Source organism: Prionailurus bengalensis, chromosome A3, assembly GCF_016509475.1.
Source record: "Prionailurus bengalensis isolate Pbe53 chromosome A3, Fcat_Pben_1.1_paternal_pri, whole genome shotgun sequence".
Classification (NCBI taxonomy): Eukaryota; Metazoa; Chordata; class Mammalia; order Carnivora; family Felidae; genus Prionailurus; species Prionailurus bengalensis.
Window position 1 is genome coordinate 246,255 of NC_057354.1, and position 19,866 is coordinate 266,120.

Genomic DNA, 19,866 nt, shown 5'->3' on the forward strand with positions numbered 1-19,866 from the left:
AAGACACGCATAGACGGAAGCACAGGAAGGTGAGGCCCCGACCCCGGCCCTGGCCCCGCCCAGAGACTCCACACATGGGACCCACAGAGCAGGTCAAGGCGGGCAGCCAAGTTCCTCTGGTTGAGAATTTGCCAGGCACACACCAGGGTTGGACGGGCTCTGAAAGGAGGCGGGCCCCTCTCCAGACCAGGGTTCATGCTATTGCCCATGTCTGTGACTTCCAGGTGTTAGGCCTTTTCAGGGTACAGTGGCCCTCATCTCCCACATTCTCCTTTGGGAGGCAGACATGGAACTGTGGTCTGGAAAACTGAGGAAGGGGAAGAATGTATGAATCCTAGTCCCTCAGAGAAACAGGAAGCAGCGTGTCCGCTGAGAGAGGACAGTGAGGGGTGGGGTAAGGGAATCACCCAACGGGTAGAGAACTATGTTGAAGAACAAGACCCTGAAGCCAAGCTGGCCGGGGGCTAGTGCCAACTCCCCCAGCCAGTAGGTGTTACCTTGGGCAAGTTCCCAAGACTCTGGCCTTACTTGTGGTACCCGCTTCACAGGGTCACATGGATGGCAGGAATGCTAAGCAAATGCATTCTGAGTGCTCTTTCAGGAGCCCCCTTATTGCTGACACATGTCTACATGCACGCACACACGTGTGCACACGTGAACACATGCATACGCACACACACACAGGCCCACTGCTGCCTCAGAACCTCTGGGGCCAATGCTCTGAAGGGTACCACATGCACCCACTTCTCTCCCTTGGTTTATGGTCCTTCCTTGGAGTGAGACAGCCAGAAGGAGCAGTTCCGGTGCTTCTGGACAGCAGTGACCCTCGGCTGGTGTGCTCTTCCCTCTGGAGACAGGACCAGCGTCTCCACAAACAAATCCCTGAGTAATCTCAAGCGGTGAGATCAGACGCCTTTGGGGAGAGCAAGGCAGGGGCAGCCTCGTGGGTGTTTGTGCCACAGCCGAAGCACCGGTGAGGGGGGCAGATGTCAGACACTGTCCTGTGTGTGCCCAGAAACTGTCCTCTGGGAGGCCCTGAGGGCAGCTGAGGGCATCAGCACACACATGCACATGCACATGCACATGCACACACATGCAAGCATAAACACTCACACACGCACACATACACACACATGCACGTGTGGGAAGCCCCCTCTAACCATTTTGGGAGGCAGCCCCTTCAGTTGTGTGGCTCAATTCACTCACCTGAGGATCCGATCTGAATTGGAGCTATTCTTGGAAGGATCTCCCCCTTGCGGCTGTTGCTTCTCATGAGATTTGGCTAATTTTTCAGCAGCAGCAATGGGGCATCCGGACAAACTAGAGAAAAGGCAAGGAGGGCAGCTGAGCATTCTCCTTCAGATCTTGCCTGTCCAAGCCCAGAAGCCCACAGACACCAGCAGGAGCCCAGAGAAGGCTCCTGTCTCTCCAGGCCTGTCCTCAAGCCCTCAAGGTAGCAGCTGCACAGTCACTTTCTGCTTTGGGAAATTCTAAGCAATGATGCACACAGACAAAGTACATCCTAACAGCCTTCAGGGCTCTGGGCAAAGGCACCTCCTCTAGGCAGGTCTGGGCAATGGGCCTGCCTCTCACCTCCCTGCTCTCCCCCGATATGCCAACACGTCTCTGACTCAACTCAGGGAAGCCCAGGGCCCCATGGGCCACACAACCTGGGTGCTAACCCTAGAGGTTACAGGCTGTACCAGGGCCACAGCAAGAGGCTCCAGCCCTTCCTAGGGAAGCACCCAACCTGGGACATCAGGGAAGCAACTTCATCTGTCAGGACAGAGCTGACCACGGCTGCTGGAAAGGTGACTAGTCACAAAAGGGCTCAGGAATTTAGCCTCTTCTCAATGAAGTGACTCAAAAGCTCTTGCCTCCTTTGTGAGAGCACATCCCATCACAGCCCTGCTGCCCAAGGCGCTCCAGGCAAGGGTGGGGGGTGTGGTCACCTCTCACTGTGGAAAACAGCAGATGGCTAAACCCTGAGTGCATCATGGGAGTCTCGCTTCTACCTGGGTCTCAGAAGCCACAGTGTAGCCCAGAGCTTGGTCCTGGCCAGCCAAGGCCCACCACGAGCAAAAGCTAGAGTGCAGAAGCTTCCCAAACGTCTCACAGCCTCCACCTGGCTTTCCCGACAGGCAGCAGGCCTCTCTGAAGAGCACATACCCATCCCTGCAGCCGCCCTCTGGTCTCTCAGGACCCCACCACAGCGACCATGCCTCTGGGTGCCACGCTGACTCCCCACCAAGGGGCCTGCTCCAACCTTGCACCCATCCCAGGCCAGGGCTCGGCCCACAGCCCCGCCCACCCCACCACACAGCCCTCGCCACTCCCAGCGCAGCCCAAGTACCTTCTGTGCGTGTTGCGGTTACTGTTCACGTGGCCTTGACCTGTACAACCAGGAGTGGGGCACTTGAGCACATTCTCGTGCATAGCCAAGACTGGAAGAGAACCAGGGAGAGGGAGATGGTGAGCCCCACCAAGGAACATGGAGGAGCCCCATCTGAAGTCTCCAACTCTGCAGGGCGGCAACTTAGAGCAGCAACCCAGAGTGGCTCCCAAGCCTCAGCCCAGTCGAGGCACACTCCCTCCCGCTGTGGCCCCTGCTTCCCTCGCCTTCAAACCCCCTGGTTGTTCTGTGAGTCACCCTTTGAAATGAATGCTCACAATTACTGCCTCTAGCTTAGGAGTGAAAAAGCTTAGGCTTTCTCCTCGTGACCCTCAGAGCACAGATGGCTGGCTCTTCCCTGGCTTGCTGGCTCCTCCTCCCTCCCGAGTACCTGTGTTTGTGGCAGGCCCTCCTGGGGGCCCTGACCCTGGCTGCCATCTCAAGGTAGGTAAATGGGCACACTCCATATCCCCGGCCATGTAGGACTCAAGTTTGGGCACCTGGACAGTGCCAATCCAAAGGGACAGGGCCCTGGGATGGGGGTGGGGGTGGGGGGCTACATCATCCAAACACCAGAGATGGCTTGAGCTGTGCATAGCTACTCACTCTCCGGGGGAATCCTGTCCTTGTGGGGGCAACCAGATAGGCTGCGGTGGTGAGGGTACAACCCTGTCACATGGCCAGTGCCATCACAGCCTGGTGTTGGACACTTGATCTCGCGCTTCTCAGCTCTGGAGGGATCTAAACACACAAGAGGCATCGGTTAGAGGGTAGCCAGAAAGCCAAGTGGGGAGGAGGACAGAACAGCCATGACTCTTCATTCTGGCTGTCCAGAGAGGAGAGTGGCCAGACTGCCCGAGAGCCTGAGAGGGACCAGGGGATGGCTAGCTAGTTCTGAAGAAACTGGTCCACATCAACTGTCCTCATGGAAAAGCCCAGAAGCTGCCCAAACTGTAAGTTTGTAAACTGCCCAAACATGTAGTAAGTTGTGCAGCATTTTAAAGAGGACAACCCAGGTAGCAGCTGGTGCCCTCTTTCCCTGCTCCTCCTGACTTGTGTGAGTCCCACTCAGGGTGGGGCCATGCCTCCAAGAGCCCCCATGCCTTGAGGTCCAGCCTCTGCACAGAGAGGTGAAAGATGTGACGAGGTCCCTGCCAGGATATGTCCTTTGGATTTGACAAAGTGACGAGGACAAAGAAGTTAACTTGCCCAAAGTCACAGGACTAATATAAATGCCTGGGCAGAAACTTAAACTCAAAGCTCAGTTGCTGACCTCACCTAGGCTTTGCAAGCCCAGAGAGGTCACTGTTGAGTGTGGGGGCCAGAAGGGAACACCTGCCAGGACACAGATGATCCCCAGAGCACAGCCAGTGTCCCAGAGAAGTTCCTAGGTGGAGCAGTTCCCCTGGGGAGAACACAGAACTCACACAACCACACTCAGAATGCCCACCCCGGCTGAGGCAGAAACCCGAGCGGGTTCTAAAGTGCAGGACCCCTGGCTCTTCCTCTTCACATTCAAACAGGCAGGAAGCTGGACCTTCACCAACCTAGCAGGCAGGGTCATCACAAATGATCCCCGGAGCCTGCCTCCTGAGCTGCTACCGCTGCCACACGGGCTCTAGCCGGGCTCGCGCTGTGGCGGTGCCTCGACATCAGTCGCATCTCGCCCACTGCCAGGTGCTTCCAGCACCGCTGTTTGCCTCACCCTGAGGCTCTGTCCCCTGGGCCCGCGCCCTCAACTCTACCCCTGAAGGCAAGGCACCCTGCGTCTGGGTCCCCCCAATGTCCCACAGGCCTGCATCACCCAAACACCTGCACCCGGGCTGTCACTCTGCCTGTGTCCCCCAGCCATGCCACTCCCCAGTAGTGTCCCACCAATATCCGCCCTGATCTGTGGTCCCCAAGCCCACCACCTTCAGGCTGATACCCTACACAGGCCTCAACACCCTGTCCCTAAATGTGTATCACATTTACCTAGGTCTCCTTGTGTCTGTGTTCCCCCAAGACTTGTGCTGGCCTGAATCTGGGCTCCCAAGCAGCTGTCCCCCACACCTGTGCCACTCTGAAGGGTGTCCCCTTGAGAGCTGTGTCCCTCAGTATCTGCCCCAGGCCTGTCTCACGTGAGGATTCCCAGAAATTCTGGGCCCTGTGTCCCCACCTGTCTTCCAGCTGGGGCTCCCCAGGGCTCACTCGAGTCTCTTCATGACCCAGGTGTGTCCCCCCAGGGTCTGCCTGTGTCTCTCCATGACCCAGCTGGGCCCCCCGGGCTGTGCCTGAGGTGCTGGGGCCAGCTCACTGTCCCTCCCACGCTCCTCCTCCCACCTGGAGCCCTGTGTCTGTCTCTGGATCGCCCTCTGTGAGAAGTGTGAGCATGCCTCTCACTCAGCCCGCATCCAGGCCTGCTGGGGACAACCCTGGACGCAGGCATTAAGGGTGGGTGTGCAGGCCCGGGCCTCCAGCCCTACCTTTGCTGCAGTAGTTCTTCCGTGCGGCATCCAGAGGCCTCACCACCTTGCCCGGTTCACCAGGGCCCGGCTGGCCCTGCTCGGTGGGCGGGCAGCCTGGCTCGCAGACGGCTTGCACCTGCTCAGCCTTCAGGGCAATGGCCTGCTCCAGGAGGCCCAGGTTCCCACGTGTCATCATGTCATACATCTCTGACTCATCAGTGACTGCAGACTTCTGGGAGCGCGAGTCTTCGTCCTTGCCATCATCAGAGCGCACCTCCACGATGACAGAGTACTCGGGCTTGGGGCTGGGAGATGCTGGGTGCCGGGGTTCCGGGGCCTTCTGGGTGGGGGCATGGGGGGCATCCTCCTGACAGATCACATCGGGAGCGGCTACTTCTTCCTCCTCTTCCTCCTCCTCTTCTTCCTCCTCCTCCTCTTCCTCTTCCTCCTCTTCCTCCTCCTCCTCTTCTTCCTCTTCCTCCTCTTCCTCCTCCTCCTCTTCCTCCTCCTCCTCTTCTTCCTCCTCCTCTTCCTCCTCCTCCTCCTCCTCCTCTTCCTCCTCCTCCTCCTCCTCATTACCCAGGTTGACTTTCATCTTGCTTGACTCCTCACTGACCATGCCCTCCCCAGACTGGGGACCCAGCTCCTGGGAGCGTTCCCTGGTGACTTCCATGACTTCCTCTGTATCCTCTGGCCGGATGAACACGTCCTTCTCCCCCTCATCACTGGTGGCCCCTTCTTCGGTCTCCTCCTGCACCAGGTGCACAACACCGGGGCCCGGCTTGGCCACCTGACCCAAATCCTCCCCAACTAGCGTCTCTACAGCAATCTGGCCCAAATTTAGGAGAGAAGTGGCGATGATCTCCTGATAACTGCTGTAGCTGCCCTTGGTGGGGCCCGTGGGGCTGCTGATAGGGTTGGATCCGAAGTGGGGCTTGACAGGGCTCCTTCCTGCACAAAATCGGGAACAAGTGTGAAGAGCACAAGAGGCAGGCTGTCCCAGCACAGCCTGGGGCTGTGGTCATTTCTGCCAGCCCCTCTGCCTGGACCTGGAGACACGGTGAACTTATTTTCAGTCCTAGATGGAGTAGTCACTGCTGTCTTTGAAGCTGAGGAATACTCCGATATGTTTTACTAATGGTCCTCCCCTCGATGTTTACTTTCTCAAATCAAGTAAACCTGCATCTCATAAGATGGAGCTTAAAGCACCATCGGGTTTTTTTAATTGCCCCATAATTAACAAGTACTAAATGAATTTGTGTTTTCAAAAGACTCAAAGTTGAACCTCTTAACTGCCATGGCTATGACGTAGCAGGTGTTCACCACACACAGGCCCTGGAGGACAGTCGGCAGGAGTGTCCAGGGTGCAGGAGATAGCCCTGCCGTCTGACCATTCCCAGAGGAGCCCAGCCAGGGCCGGTGCCCAGACCCCAAACTCACTCCTCGGTAAGAGAGCAGGCAAACTAGTCCTTTCTACCTAGAGCCCTTGGGGCCACACACCGCTTGAGACACAACCGAAGACTCGGGAGGGAGGTGGGTGTAAGGACTCTCCCTGAATTGGCTCCAAAACAAAATAAAGCCCCATCTCAGACCCTGCAGATTCAGAAGACACAGGCAGCTTTGGGGTGGGGGGTGCTGGGGGGTTTGGACCTCAGGTCTCAGTCCCACCCCCAGGGTTCTGTAGTCTGCCGGCGTTCTCGGGGGACATGGACACTTTTACACCAGCATTTGCCAAAGTCTGGGTGCCCCAACGAGGCTGGTGCTGCTGAGCCCCACAGGGAAGAAAGTGAAACAAGGAATCCCTTCATTTCCCCCTGCCACTCCAGGCTTCCCTGGGCACCCCCACCGAGTCTCATCTGATGCCAAGCAGACCCCTCACTCCCACCCCCAGGCTATTCTTTCCCAGCGCCAAGTGGAGTGGGGTCTATCCCCCTCTGCTGTACATGAGACCCTCCCCCAAGCACAGACGCACAGCCCATGTCCATCTGTCCATCCATCTCTCATATGCACATAGGCACACATCCACAGTCATGCACACAGTGTTCGCACAGAGATGCGCCCACAGACCCCCCAAGCACCCTGTACCAGCCCCTCTCCAGGAAGCCCCAACAAATGTCAGGACAAGACCTCGCTTGTTCTCAGGAATGGCTTCCTCGGCAGCCCTTTCACTGACTCAGAGTGGGCCCCCTCCCCACTCACAGGCTGTGATTCTCCAGGGCCACACTAAGCGCCCTTTATTTCAGGGGAGAAAGAGCCACAAAGCACCTTCAGCTGGTTCAGGACGATGAATCTCCTCCTGTCCTGACATTTCAGCCTCGTCCTCCTCCAGAGTTCCTTCCGATTCATCCGAAACAGAGGCGTCCTTCACCTCAGCATCCTCACTGCCGTCGGTGTCCACACTGTAGCCCTCGTCCAGAGCCAGCTTCAGGGGGTGGGACTTCCGCTTGGACACCAGGTGCTCTGGCTGGGCACCCTCCAGCTTCCTCTTCTTGGCCAGAGGGCAGCTCTGCAAACTGGGAGGAAGGAGACCAGGCCAGGGGCCACCTTGTCAACACCCCCTGGGGGGTCCTCCCTCCGGCTCCTCCCCTCACCCTCCGCAGCCCCTTTCCCTGTTGTGAAAGTTTGTCTTTGCGTCTCATCACCAACCCAAGCCAGAAGCCCCACATTCAAGACTGGCAGGCTGATGTGTTTAAAATTTTACATTAATTGTCCACATTAAAAACTTAGATTATTTCCTGCTTCTCTCATGAGACCTAACCTCAGCAGTCCCATCCCAACGGCACCCCCTGTTGGGAGGGGGAGGAGACTGGCCCCAGGCAGCTCTGCTTCACACCCTCTGTCGGACACAGCCCGCTTCCTCCCACCAAGCAGGTCAGCAGGGTCCCCGGCGCCCTTCCTTCTCCACCTCCAGACCCTGCACACCCTCACCCACTGAAGTCAAGCTGACACCCCAGGATGACAACAGCGACAACCAGGTCATTTGGGTCATCAGTGTGTACGAGGTCTGCTCTGAGCTCTCCCCCATGGACTCATCCAGCCTTACAGCCCCCAACAGAGAGACTGCGGTATGACGTGCCATGACCACACCGGCCTCAGCAGCCGCAGGTGGAAATGGAAGGTTCTAGATCTACAAAGGGCCAGGAGTGGGGTTCCAGCTCCCCAGCAGCCCAACATCTCTCCCAGGAACCCCCTTACCTTACCTGCGGTGCCTGGAGTACTTGCCCCGGATGTGTCCTGAGCCGGTGCACCCTGGGGTGGGGCAGCTGGGGGGAGACAAGCAGGACTGGTCACTCAGTGGAAGGACCCGCCCACCCCAGGCCCTCACCCTGAGGAGCAGAAGATTGTCTCCAAACAGTGCGTCTCAGAATGGCTGCTTGCAGTTTGCTAAAAATTAATGAAATAACTCACCCCATTTAAATAAACGAATGGTTCATTACAATTTTATGAGTGTGTTTAATTAAAGATCTGTATGTACGAGACCAAGACTTCCAACATCGGCGCCTCCTAGATGGCTTCTTTTTTCTGTGGATAAGTCTTTCCCACTGCAGGCGAACTGCAGGCTTCCAAGCAGCTGGGACACAGGACCCTCTGTGGAGCCCCCAGAACCAGCACCTGAGGCTGGCCCAAGGGCAGAGCAGAAACACTGGGCTTCTCCATGGCCATCGCTGGTGCTGTGAGGCCTGCAGCCCCTGCCAGGCATGCCCTTGGCCTGGCAAAGTAAGCAAGTACCTCCAGGCAGGAACGGCTCGATGTAAATATCCAGGCCTGGCCCAAGCTACAGGCCCCCAGCTGCGACCCTCCTCCAGAACCTGCAGCCTGGTGCAGGAAGGTGAGTCCAGGAAGGCTGATGACCCAGAGACTGCCATCAGATGTGGGTGGGGGTGCTGCTGGGCCTCGTGCTTCCCCCCCGGGGGCCAGGAAATGCGGTTAAAGGTGCGGCCCCCAGGAGTTCCCCACTCTCCACTGTCATCTGTCTCCCCACTGAACCAAACCACAGAAAGCTCTGGAAACTTCTGATCGTGGGCACAGGGTACGCCACCCAACCCTCTTCTAGAGTCAGCTCCATGCGAGGCCACGGTCCTGTGGGCTGCTGAGCACATCCACAAGCCACAGACTGCAAGAAGCTGCCATCACCTCATTGTCCGGAATGGCAAATTGATGCCCGGAGAAACAGAGACATCATGGGAGATCACCCAGAGGAGGGGCACCTGAGCTCCTCCTGGGAGGGGCCGTCCCCAGGTGCCCAAGACAGGAAGACCTTGTTTTTAGGTTTTAGATCTAGGATTGGCATCACGGGGTCAGAGCTCCCCACCGCAGATCAGGCTTTCCCAGATCCTGCGAGGGAAGGACGGGGTGGGCACCAGAAGGGGCATGGCCCTAGACTTCTGTCTAGACACACCTGATAGTTTCTAATTTGATTGATCACGGACCTGACTGCAGAGCACTGTGGGCCCAAGTAGCCACGCAGGCCACACTTATCAACCGGTCGGGGAGAAACAGAACAGTCTGTGGAGACAGAGCCCCACCCACCCTGAGCTCACCAACAGCCCTCGGGGTAGCAAGGGGAAGCAACAGTGTCCCTGAGGCCCTCTCTGCAGCCCATGGCCACCATGGCTGATCTCAGTGCTGGTTTTCATGCGTTTAAAAGTTAGAAAGGAAAGGAGAAAGGGAAGAAGGGGAAAGGAGGAAAGGGAGGAAGTGGGGAGAGAATGGGAGACAGGGAGGGAAGACGTGCCACATTTCGTTGTGGGTTTCCTTTCCAGACAGACAGGACTTAGCGCTGCCCCCAGCCTGTCTATTCTAAAATCTATGCCCCATGCTTGCTTTCACTCTCTCAAGAGCTAGCTTTGAGACTTTTCACAAAAGGTCCTTGTTATTGGGGATTTGAAGCTGAGGTCCCAATTAGCCGATTAATCACTGAGTTAATCAGGCAATTATGTGACAGCTGCCGTGGAGGCCTGCAGGCCACTGGCACTGCCCCCAAACACGTCACCAGCTCCAAGCCACACCTCCACCCGCCAGTTCAGAAGAGTCCTGGCCTCCAGCCTAAATGGAGCAGGATAGGCTGGGAGCCCACGTGTGTGGAGCAGGTGAGGGCCACTCTGGGAGGAGAGGCTGGAACCCCCACGCTCCTGCCCTCCACGCAGCAGCCAAGGGAACGTCCAACAAGGGCAACGTGAGACCTGACCAAAGCCCAGGGGCTGCGATGCCAGCAGCCTATGCCTCCCAGTTCACACAGCTTCCCCTACAAGCTTCCCCAGCGTGGCGTCGCTGAGGCCCAGAGGGTGCTCAGGGCCAGAGTGTGGAAGCAGCACCAGCTCCAGGCATCTGGAGCTTCTTCCCAGCATGTGGGATGAGGAAGACCCAGCCAAACCCTGTCCCTGAACCCCCCAGGCTCCCTGAGTGTGGCAGAGACGGAGAGATGGTCAGGAAGGCTCACAGACTGCCTACTCACAGTCAGCACTGAGCAGGGTCCGGGCCACCTCTCTGAGGTGTCTGAACATAGACAACAGGTGTCAAGGGAAGTCGAGGCCGAGGCTGAGGCCAGGAGGAGCCAGATCCCAGCTGGAGCCCCACACTCAGCTCCCGTTCCTCCAAGGGATTGGCCTCCCTCCAGCCCCCTGGAGACAGGTGGAGAACTCCGCCCCCACTCCCATCTGTCCCATAGGCAGGAGCTGACCACTGGCTCACAGGAGGCCCTCAGCTGAGGTCAGGTGGGCTGGGCGGGAACCAGGGTGCAGTGGTGACAGATGGGCAACTCTCCTGGAACCTGGAGGCGGCTCCAGAAGGGGTCCAACCGCTTCCGTCTGCAAAGGAGTTGGGTGCCCCAACTTCACACTAGCCGTCGCCTCTAGCAGAGTCACTCTGAGGTTGTGTGACGGCAGATGGGCCCTGACCAAGACACAAATGAAGTGTCTATTGGTTCTTTACTAACGTGAAGGGGAAAAACACCAGATCCATTTGCTCTCTCTTGGGCGCTCAGTATTAACTTCAGGGCACGGAGCAGCAAAGTGGGCTCCAGAGGCAGGAGAAGGCGATGAGGGCCTCACCCACTCCTGGCCAACCTTCTGCTCTGCTCTCATCACAACAGCCGCCACACCACTGCCCCGAGAACAAGCAGCTTCCTGGGAGCTCTGCATGAGCTGGGGAAGAGACAGACCGGAGCAGGGGATGGCAGCAAGTTCTGGGAGGCATCATTCCCTCATCCGTGTGGCGAGCCCCCAAGTGGAGCTTCACCCTAACGCAGCACCCCTTCCAGTGATGCTGCATGACTTCGTCTAACATCACGTTTCTCTTCCAGGTCCCAGCGAGTTCTCTCCCTGTGCTGGCGTCTTTCGTGTACACCTCACCAGGACGGGGGTCTCTTCTGCTTGTGCAGCACAGCCGCTGCCGTGCCAGAGGGGGAAGAAGTCCTGGCTTGCAGCATTTGCCCATTCTTGTGGCGCAAAGGTGCCTAGGGCGGCTGACATGCAAATAAAGGGGTGAGAGCCGCGAGGGCACCACAGATCACAACCCCACGTGTAGCTCACGGCCAGTGCACGGTTGTGAACACAGGAGTGACTGGCACCTTCCCGGCAGGACATGGGCAGTTTTTTGGCATAGACCCCTCCATTTCACTCCAAACAGCCATTCCCCAAAACCGGAAGAATTGCCGAAGACCTTGCTGCTAGCAGACATCAATGCGTTTGTCCCTAGTTTCCCCACTAAAAAATATAAGGGTCTCACTATCACCAAGTAAATAGGTTGAGACCACATAAAAAATGAAGGTGCTCACGCAACCCTCTCCCATGCACTAGCTGGGTCCTCTCTGAGAATATTTCAAAACAAATCTATTTTCAGAGTCATTTTTGGTTCTGCTATTGCAGAATTATGAGAGAATACCTAGCCCTTTGGATCTGCCTTTCCAACTGCCGCCATAACTTCATCTGTTGCCAAAATTAACCGTTATTACCAAACCCCAGAGCTTCCTCAGGTGCTATGCCCAGCCTCTTCCCCTTCACTGTCCTGAAGATGTCCCCACTGAACGTCACACGGCCCAGGGGAAGTGGTACCTCCTCCTGGAAACCAGCTCTCACCCTGTGCTCCTGCCCCTTTGAACATCCATCCACTGGTCCACCCATCAGAGAGGGCACCTCCCCTCCAGCGAGCTAACCCTGTGCTCAGGGAAAGCGTGTTCTGTGCAGCTTCCATCGGCCTGGTCTGGCTGCCTTTCCACCCTAACCCTCCCACCCTGTGACTGAGGCTAGGGCTTTGAGCAGTGGAGTGTGTGATTCAGCTCTTGTGGTTGGACAAACTTTAGCCCTCTGAGCCTCGGTTTCCCCACTTCACAAACAGGACAATAATAGCCCTGGGAACTGTGTCCTAAGAGCAACACTATGCTGTGCAGGTATAGCAGAGATCGCCACACACCTGGGCTCTGAGTATGTGGCCTCCCTTTGTGCCCCTTCCTTTCTGTTACCAACTTATAGCCTCAACAGTTAGAGGGATGCTGGGACACTCTGGGGTCCTCGCCTTTCCCTGGCTGGCAAAAGCCACTCATCAACAGGTCTGGTGAAGAATAAGACAGTCCTGGGGTGCCTGAGTGGCTCAGTAAGTTGAGCGTCTGACTTTGGCTCAGGTCATGATCTCACAGTCCATGAGTTTGAGCCCCACGTTGGGCTCTGTGCTGACAGCTCAGAGCCTGGAGCCTGCTTCGGATTCTGTGTCTCCTTCTCTCTCTGCCCCTCCGCCTCTCATGCTCTGTCTGTCTCTCTCTCAAAAATAAATAAACATTAAGAAGAAGAAGGAGGAGGAGGAGGAAGAGGAGGAGAAGACGGGGCACCTAGGTGGCTCAGTCGGTTAAGTGTCTGACTTCGGCTCAGATCACGATCTCACAGTTGGTGAGTTCATTCGAGCCCCCCAGTCAGGATCTGTGCTGACAGCTCAGAGCCTGGAGCTTGCTTCAGATTCTGTGTCTCCCTCTGTCTCCTCCCCTCCCCTGCTCATGCTCTGTCTCTCTGTCTCTCAAAAATAAATAAGCATTGAAAAAAATTTTTTTAATAAAAATAAATTTAGAAGAAGAAATAGAAGAAGACGACGATGACAGTCCTGGCCCCAGGCTTGTTCAGTTTAGTGAGAATCTTTCCCCCTAAGAACTGAGAAGCGCTGATGCCCTGGATTGATGCAGTTACGTAGGAAGAACTGTTCCAGGCTGGTGGCAGAGAGAGCAGGGAAGGAACATCACTGACCCTCGGAAACTAGACTGTTCTGTTTGTCCCCAGCTGGGAGTCTGGAAGATCACAGAAACCCCCCCTGGGGTATGGTTGTCACCGTGGCCCTTGGGCATGGACAGAGCACCAAGCCGATACAGTCCTTGCCCACTGTCTCAGGGTGCGGGGGGCACTGGGGGCTCTGTGGTGTGCTCAGCACCAGAGCTGCTATTGGAAAGAGGGTGGGCTTGGAGCCCTTCCTTCCTCCAAGGATGAGCCTCTGGCAGGCGACCTCAGCTGCAGTCCAAGTCTGGCTTCGTCTCACAGGAACTTTGTGAAAATCAAATGGGGCCCCTGGTGCCCACCTGACACACTGGGACCCTCAACAACATCACTTCCCTTTCTTCTCTCGTGTTTGAGCCAGAACACATTGGCACTACCCCTCCTCAGAAAAGGTGGGGAGAACTAGGGGCTGATTTTCTTGGCTGCAGGACATCATCAGCGCTGTCTGAGCAAAACAGCACTGAGGGCTGGCACCAGAAGAGCCCAGGCCCACGGAGTCGCGAGTCCAAAGGATGTGTGGGTGGTGCTGGGGGAGCAGTCCTTACACACAAGCACTGGGGTGGCTTTCTCTCTGGCCTCCCCCACCCCCACCCCCCACAGCCCCAGGAGCCGAGCCCAGGACAGAAGCAAACAGGTGAGGGCAAGTCGACCTCTGGGGAGGAGAGCCTGGCCCCTCTGCCCTGACCCAGCAAATCTCCGCAGTAGGCTGTCCTCCCTTCCTCCTCAGGGTGCTCATGCCTTGTGAGAAGTGACCTAGAATCTGGAAAGTCACAGGGCTAAGCCATTACAAGATCACCAACACACAAAAACACTGTCTGCATCTAGAGTCAGCGGAAAACTTGGGAACTGGACAGCCAGCTTCCTCAACTCTGGCCAAACCACCAGACACAGAAGCATTTGTGAAAGCCCACTAACACAGCACCTTGTTGCTGGCTGGGGACCGTGGGGACTACCAGGGCCTGGTGGTGACCAGATGCGAGCGTATCTGTGCCCCTGTGTCGAGGCTGGCTGCACGGTAGGGCCAGGACAGAGGTGGAGGGAGGGCCGAGAAAGGTGAAGATAGCTGGACTCATGGCGAGGAGGAAAGGGGTTCAGGGGTGTGCTTGGTCAGTCCAAAGTGCCCAGTGTGGGACATTTTGGGTGTTCGGGGTCACAGGCATGCGCAATGCTGGGAGCTAGCAGAAAGCCTTTCTTACCTGAGGTCGGCACCTGTGGGCTCTGGGGGCACTGGGTGAGAGAAAGAGAGAAACAGGGAAACACATGTGGGAGTCCGAATTGAAAAGGCACATCGCCCTCATGGCACAAATGGAATAAAAAGCGGAGGCAATCCCAGTGAGAATGGAACCCCGTCCTTTCCTGACCTCCTGGTATGTCCTGCAGGGTCCAGTGGAGCGAGCTGCCACCTCTAACCTGATGCTGTGCCAGACTCTCCCCACGAGAGGCTGGTAGTTTTGCAGACTGGGTCAGACGCCCCACCTAATACAGGCTCTCTGGGCCTTCGGGGCCAGGATGGTTTCCCTTTCTCTAATTGCAGCTAGAAGTCAGCTTCCAGCAGGAAACTTGACCCAGCAGATAAAGCTGGACAGAGAGAACAGATGGGCCGAGCGGCTGGTCCCTCAGTGATGTAGGCCACCGGGGGCAACATGCACCAGGGTCCAACTGGGCAGCTCACCTGAGAAGCTCAGTGTTCTAGCCCCTCCGTGAAGGCCACCCACACACGGGGACACGCAGCCCTGGCCCGTGTGTGCTCATGGAGTCAGGGAGGTGAGGCTGGCCAAGGGTTCAGCAGGGCCTTGGCTCCCTGTCTCCCCACCCCACTGCCAGTTAAATCTGACAACTGCCCATGGCCATCCAGCACCAAGACTGACGTCCTGGGAGGCAAGGAGGCTGGTGACGGGAGCCTGGCAGCATCTCAGTTCCAAACAGAAAGGTCTGCTGGGCAAGCTCTGCTTTCCCCACTCTGTGGGACTGCCTGCCTCCTCACCTCCACCCCAGGCAGCTTTGTCTGGACCCCACAGCAGCCCTCCTAGGCACCTTGAGGCTGAAGAGGCCTGAAGCCACCAGACACCATGGACCCCAACTGCCCAGCGTAAGGGGAGGAGCATCCCAGGGCCTGGTCATCACTGTGGGGTTCTGTTTTCCTGAGGAAAGTGACATTTACTGCTTTAGGGCCTGGGACTCACAGCCAGACCCAGCTGGGAGGGGACGGCACTCACCTCGGAGGGCCTTGGATCGCGTACGAGCCCGCTTATCCTCATGTTCTAAGCTCATCTGCAAGCAAAAACAACTGTGATGTTAACCGAAACCCAGCACAGAACCACCCCTCGAGGGCCACACTGGACCTCCAGCCGTTTTCTGGCTCAAGTTTTACTGGTGAAGGTGAATCTGTGACACAGAAAGACAATGAGTGGGCTCCGAGGAGGGGGAGGCCTGAGACCAGGAGCAACAGGTACAGGGGAGATGCTTCAGGACAGAGACCACCAGTCAAGGTGGGGGGGGGGGGGGCGTCACTTGCCTCCTGCTCCCAGCCCTCCCACTGCCCCACACACACCAGAGCAGGAACCTCAGGCAGGAGCCCTACCCCACCCACCAGCTCTTCATAAATGTTAGGGTCTCATAGAATATGGCCTCCTGGCAAGGCTGAGGGTTCCACCCAGCACTCACTGGGGGTGGCAGGTCCTAAGGCACCATGGCAGGTCACCCACTGGGCCCCAGAGCCCGGCTTCCCACAGGAGTGAGTGCCTTACCACACTGGGATCATCCTCTTAGAAACAGGTGGCTGGGACTAGAACAGGCCTCCACAAAGTGTCCAGAAATAAATGACTTCAATTTTTACTGTGCCGTCCCAGGGAGAGCCCAAGGACGGGCGGCCTGAGCAGACCTTCCCTAATGTGAGACGGGACGCTCAATGAGTGTGTGCTCCTATGCTCGATGAGTGTGTGCTCCTACACTCCATGAGCGTGTGCTCTGAGAGGTACAGGGGCCGCCAAGGCACCACCACCCTGGGGAAACGAAATGCAAGTTATGACACCACTGTAAATGTTCTAATAGTCATGTTATAAATGAAAAGGAAACATGAAGCAGATTTTAATAGTAAACTTTACTTAGCCTAACCTATCCAAAACATCATTTCAACAGTAATCAGTATAAAAAATTATGAATTGGATTCTGTTTTGTGCTAACTCTGAGAAACCCGGCATGTCTCCTGGATTCACAGCACATCTCAGTGTCACCGGCCACATGCTAAGTGCCCGTGGCCACTGTACCATATAGCCCAGCTTTAGAGGTGGGAAGCAGTCTCAGGTGAAAGCCGGTTAAAAACAGGAATGCAGGCCAAGGGGCCATCTGGACAGGACCCACAGTCCACCCTCCCAGGGATGTCCCTTCTCCCAGGAGAGGGTGAGTAGAGCTTCCCAAGGGGGATGGGGCACCCCACACAGTGGAGAACCCCTCATATCCTCTGGCCACCCCACCTGAGCCCATCAGTATACCCCACATTCCCTGCCCCCTGCTAACTTCCAAGGGGAACACTGCCTGTGTAGTCCCATGAGGGAGTCGAGGGAGAGCCTGAAGGAGGGTGAAGCCTGGGGACAAAGGTCACAGAGAGGCTTGAGGTGGGGGACGCCCCCAGGGGCTACAGGTCATCCTGTACATAGGTCATGTACATCCTGTACATAGGTCACCCAGACAAATCTGGGCAGATATGTAATGAAGAGGCAGGAGATGGGTGGACCCCTGAAATATTCCTTGTCTCCAAGGGAGAGAGGCCCGGTGGGGAGGGACCTCTGCCTGGCAGGATGAACCCCAGGCACCCCAGGGGCCCCAGGAGGCTCCAGGAGAGCCAGGGCCCACAGGGCTCACCACCTGTCCCAGGCCGTAGCCGAGGTCGTCAAAGGGAAAGCCAGACAGAGGGAAGAGAAGCAGGAGAAAGCAAGGAAGGGCTACAAAAGTGGGGCTGTAGGGCCTCAAGACCTGCAAGAGACAAGTGCTGAGGTACCACCCTCCAAGAAAGAGATGGAATCCCCCCAAGAGGTACGACAAAATTCGCAAAGTGAACCTCCCCCCTGCCCCCAGTGGCACTAACATGCAGTGATTTATGTGATTTGTTAAGGAAGAAAAATCAAAACCTGGGGTAATTTATGCAACCTGTCGACCCCAGGCTGCAGAGCCACGGTGCCATGAGCTCTGCGTTTATTACAGCCTTCCAAAAGCTTGGAAGACAATTACTATAATCTCTATTTTTAAAGCAGAGGTTCCCCGTGGACCAATGACTCATATTTAAAGTGAAGAGAGGAGCAGGTGTCAAAGGGACTTCATTACATTTATGAGCCTTCAAATGTCATCTGCACTGAGCCCGAGCGCAATGCCTTCCGATGTAGGCCGCACAATGGAGCTAATGCGTCTGATTGCCGGGCGCCTGCTTTCAGCTGAAATGCAATCTACAGCTCTTTTTTTTTTTTTTTTTTTTTTTTGTCAGTTTTCCCAAGGAAATTGGCAATCATTCTGCTAGGTTAAAGCGTGCCTTGGCAATTTGGATTTCCTGCAGATAAATTATTCAAAGAGCAGAGAATAGAGAGAGTTGCAGGGATGCGTAATGGGCGCTGCTTGCAAACTGCGAGCTCCCATTGATGAAGCTAACAGCTGTGGCATTCATTTTGCTGAGCACCTTTCCATTTGCAATTTATCTGCATCAAACGGTCAATAAGTGAGAAGTTCTCTTCGGTGCATGTAGCTTTGATTTTAAAGGGGGGAAAAAAACTCAACCACAGGAAGAAAAATGGGTTAGCTCTTTAATATGAGGATGAATCTGTGAGACCCGATGACGTGGGACATCAACAACGAAGCAGGGAGACTTTGATTTCTGAGCCGTTTGAAACTAGCAGTGGTGGCTGCCTCGGAAGCATCTGGGCAAAGCTGTGATAAAACCAGCTCCACTTGATTTACGATTTACGTTGTTTTCCTTCCTGGAGAACTGAAAGACTTCAGAGGTGGGTTCTCCTCTGGCCTCACGCCCTGTGTTGTAGACGGAGAACTGATGCCCATACAGCCCAGCACCGCCGAGGCTTGTGCTGCTTGGCTTACTGGCAGCCCCCCAGGGCCCTCTGTCCCTCGTCACACAAAGACAGGCCACTCACTGGTGCAAAGACAATGAGACACTTCCCAGTGGTTCACTGATTTATTTTTAAAAACCATTTGTTCCAAGCACAAGCCAATCAAGTCCCTATTTTTGTACAGCCCAGAAATAACTGAATGGCCTCTCACCTGGAGGGTGAGAAGGTCCCCTTGTCACAGCCAAGCCAACCTCAACCCCCACTCTCACTGTGGGGCAGTGATCTCTCTCAAGAACATTGTCTGCGCTGTTTCCATAAGCCAACTTCATTCTGCCACCAGGAGCATGTCTAACAGCTTCCCTGTGCCCCTTAAACCATCACTCCACTCTAATAAATATTTCAGTAGTTCCCTCTTCAATAGGAAAACTATGGGAGGAGAATAATTTACAAATGCAGATACATCCTGTTTTGCCACATCCATTAACCAAAGAGAATTGTCTCTTCACCCTTCCTTTTAACTTGCTTTGTTAGTACCATATAATGGGTCTCATTCAAGAAGGTGTTACTATTTTGTTCTGTAATGTATTTTTTTGTAAAGTCAAGATTAATCAGGTATGCTCTTTTTAAATACCAACGGTTCTCACAACACCATGCTACAAAGACCAGCCCCTTTTAAGACCTATCTGCATAGCACCCTTGCCAAAACTGAGTTCCTTAAGTTGGACATTTATAAACTTGGGAACCAAAAAAGCAAATGCAGTAATTATGCAGCCTTGAAACCTATGGGTTTGTCTGGATTCTTAGGCTGTGGTTGTCAGAAATGCACTCAGAACCCAGACACACAGCCAGTCACAAAGCAGAGAGAGCAGACTCTCAATGTCCGAGAATATCCAGTCATAGATTGTTCATGAGGTGTGCAATGATGCTTAACAGACTTCGTGCCGATCTTCTCCTTTACCCTCAGAGATCAGGTCTGCCCCACCCTCACCCCCACATTCAGGAGCATCCGTGGTGGTCTTGAAGGGGTGCCCCTCCCTCTTCTCTCTCTTACATCCTTCCTCTCCCTCTCTTCTTCTCTTTCTCTCTCTCTCAGTTCTTCTTGGCTCTTCCCAGGCATTCACAACTCCAGCTTCCTTCCTCTCCACCCTATGCCGTATCCCTGCCCTTCTGCATGGATGGCTAAGGGCCAAAGAACAGAATTCATACTGAAGCTTTCCTGCCGCACCGCCCCCCCCCACCCCAGCCCCTGTAGGAGGAGAGCCAGCCTCAGCACCCAGGTGGCAGGGTAGAGCTCAAGAGGGAGGGAACTGCTTAGACTTGGGAGCCTGGATGGGAGTGAGGAGGCTCAATGAATCAGTGAAGACCTGAGGGTCTTAGGGATGATAGCTTCAGGGTGGGAGGTACTCCAGTCTTGGGAAACAGGAAGCATCCCTGGGTGGCCTCTCAACAGTCAGGCCTGCACCTCCATTTTCCCACCCTTTCCCCCTCACTCTCCATTCTGTGCCTTGTCATTTCCCTCATGGCCCTCACTTCAGTCTGAAATAAGCTCATTCATTCATGCTTTCAAGGCCATTGCCTCTCCTATACAGAGCCAGGTACCATGGCTTCATTCACTGTTCAGCACATATTATGTAAGGACAGACAGACAGGTGAAAAGATGAATGACAATAGTTGGAAACATGTCTGAGATCCCGGAACTGCAAAATGTGGCCAGGAGCAGTTGG

General features: G+C 55.6%; 1 protein-coding gene across 4 annotated transcripts in view; it reads right to left on the reverse strand.

Annotated features, from left to right (window-relative positions):
• The window catches only part of MYT1 (myelin transcription factor 1), a 66,557-nt gene that overhangs the window by 24,181 nt on the left and 22,510 nt on the right, over positions 1-19,866 (reverse strand). For all 4 annotated transcript variants that reach the window (XM_043553353.1, XM_043553354.1, XM_043553351.1 and 1 more), the window contains exons 3-10: positions 15,308-15,362; positions 14,288-14,318; positions 8,040-8,102; positions 7,105-7,352; positions 4,858-5,790; positions 2,999-3,133; positions 2,354-2,444; positions 1,207-1,320 (exon numbers count right to left, since the gene is read on the reverse strand). In XM_043553353.1, coding sequence (XP_043409288.1) covers positions 1,207-1,320; positions 2,354-2,444; positions 2,999-3,133; positions 4,858-5,790; positions 7,105-7,352; positions 8,040-8,102; positions 14,288-14,318; positions 15,308-15,362 — 1,670 coding nt within the window. The remainder of the gene's footprint in view (positions 1-1,206; positions 1,321-2,353; positions 2,445-2,998; positions 3,134-4,857; positions 5,791-7,104; positions 7,353-8,039; positions 8,103-14,287; positions 14,319-15,307; positions 15,363-19,866) is intronic.